Source organism: Trachymyrmex septentrionalis, unplaced genomic scaffold (genome assembly GCF_001594115.1).
Source record: "Trachymyrmex septentrionalis isolate Tsep2-gDNA-1 unplaced genomic scaffold, Tsep1.0 scaffold202, whole genome shotgun sequence".
Taxonomy (NCBI): domain Eukaryota; kingdom Metazoa; phylum Arthropoda; class Insecta; order Hymenoptera; family Formicidae; genus Trachymyrmex; species Trachymyrmex septentrionalis.
In genome coordinates this window covers 475,261-477,679 of record NW_017305203.1, presented here as the reverse complement: position 1 = coordinate 477,679, position 2,419 = coordinate 475,261, and the positions used below count along the sequence as shown (strand labels likewise).

The 2,419-nt window shown below is 28.0% G+C and overlaps 1 protein-coding gene across 4 annotated transcripts in view; it reads right to left on the bottom strand.

The window, feature by feature from the left end:
* Positions 1 to 487: 487 nt before the first annotated feature.
* LOC108747911 overlaps positions 488 to 2,419 on the bottom strand; it is a 28,270-nt gene continuing 26,338 nt past the window's right edge. For all 4 annotated transcript variants that reach the window (XR_001939277.1, XM_018485814.1, XM_018485812.1 and 1 more), the window contains one exon: positions 488 to 583. Coding sequence is in view for 1 of the 4 variants with exons in the window: in XM_018485814.1 (XP_018341316.1) it covers positions 570 to 583 (14 nt within the window). In the remaining 3 variants the exon portion in view is untranslated. The remainder of the gene's footprint in view (positions 584 to 2,419) is intronic.

Below are 2,419 nucleotides of genomic sequence, written 5' to 3'. Positions count from 1 at the left end.
ATTTTTTTTTTTTTTTCTTGATAATAATTAATGTTTTTTCTTGATGTATATATATATTTTTCTAAGGAGATGTTAAACTTTTTGATGCCAAAATTATTAAAGATCTAAGAATTTATTTCATTTTTACACAGATATTACATTACTAATTTAGAAATAATCGACCGAAATATATTTTCAAATTGTTATTAAATTGAGTATATATTTTATAGTTATTTTAACTTGTTGAAATTAATAATGAATTATTGATTGTCATAGTTTTATAATTAGGAAGGAAAATAAGATTGGGTAAACTGACTGTTCTGTAATAAAATTTTGGCAGTGTTTATTTTATTTCAGATTATGGATGAAAGGTAACAATAAATCATATGATGTGGGAAAAGTTAATAAATAAAATTTTGTGAAAATTTTATGCACTATGATAAAGACATCAAAATTCTTTCGGGACATGATGTAATTTTTCTTTCTTTTTTTGGTTGACCTTTTTTTAGTTGACCTTTTTCAGGTACTATTTTGTTCTTTTTTCGTCGTTTTTTTTTGTTTCACGCTTTCCGTGTGGCACCAGGCAGTCATCAGTAAGCGTGAGCTGCAAAAAGAAGAATGTGCTGATCAAATATAAAAAGATGGAACGACAATCACGTGCACTTATGGAAAAATATTTAAATAATATTTGAGAAATCACACAAATTATTGTCGCAATACGAGACGTTGAAATAAGCTCGATTCTTGATTTATACGTATTATTTTTCCATAAGATCTTATTTTGAGATTTCTACTGGAGGAAGTATACAAACTAAAATGATATGCGACATTAAGATGCGAGATTTTTAGAAATCGAAAATTTGACATTTGCCACATGCTTCAATCTTTAAATTATACATGCGTTATATTGTACATTCTCCTGTAGAAATCTTCAGAAAATTTAGCAGAACGATTTCATAGAACTTTTATACAATGTTCAAACATTAAAAAACTCAGGTTTTTACACGTCCTCGTATGCGGTGTAATGTTTCAACTACTCTGATGGCAGTTAGTCATTTATAAATAATACCATATAAACACATTAAGATACTACATTAATATTAATCGCTAAATATGGATCTAAATTCAATACAGCAAGCTAATCTGGCAAATTATAATTCAAACTATTCTACATGACATTTAATATATTAGCTGGTACTACGTTGAACAGAAATATTACACCGTGGACGAGGCCCCCTAGTACTCGTCTGGGGGTATTCGGACATAAGTATTTGATACACAAATGTCTCTCATTGGAAAAACTCAAAGTACATATATACACATTAGTCAACTGAAAATATACGTACATGAAAAAAGTAAAATAATAGTTTGTAAAATATACACTGAGAGAAAAACATACTAAATTTTAATAAATAATTGTTTGAATAGTACTAATACAACATTTATTTACGGAAAATAAATATTTGTTAAATAAAATATAATAATAGATAATATCAAATTAATAGTTTTTGTACCAAATAAATATATATTTATATTTAGTAAATGTTTAATTGGCACTATTCGAATAAGTATTTATTAAAATTTGGTACATTTTTCTCTCAGTGTAGGCTCTCAAATCATGTACAGGCCGTCGTGACAGATGTTGATTGTAAAACAACTTTATGATTAGATGATTATGCTACCGATTACGTGAGGAATTAAGATGATGTTTCGTTAACAAAACCCTTCGGCTACGACGCTTCTGGACTGCCGTTCCTGTCTTCGAGGACAGCCAAGAACGATTTATCTTTATGCTAAACATCGATCCCACAAGCGGTGAGTGCTATATGGTTTGCGAATGCTAATAATCGCGAGTGACACGTTGATTTTAACACTAGAAGATACATTAGCTTCCGTTATGTTAAGAAATTGTTGTCATATTGGCTTTCTTATATTTTTATTTTAATAGCATGATAAGTAAATTTATAAAATTAATAATAGATACTTATTTCGGATACTTATTTCTTTCATCGATAGCACATTCACTAAAATTTAATCAAAAAATTTCTAGCTATTTGAAAAAATGGGTCTGTTCGTGCTATTTGTACTTCTTACACTTAGTATCTTTGCTTTCTCTCTTTTTAATATTCAAATTTATATATTTATTTCATTTTAAGTGCAAACATTTTTGGGGATTTCAAATAACGCGAACAGATTTAATGTTTAACAAATTATAGGTACTTCGGTACTGAGAAGTAAACTTAACCGTAGCTATACAATATTTTATTCTTGATATGCACACTCGGGTCCTTGGGACTTTATATTTGTTACCGTAACTTGCACAAAATATATATTTCAATTAATTTTTTTTTATTAATGGAGAATTGATTAAGGAATAAATCCATCGTATTTAAAAGTCGATAGAGAGAATTAAGGAGCTTTGAATTCAAAGAAAAAGAAG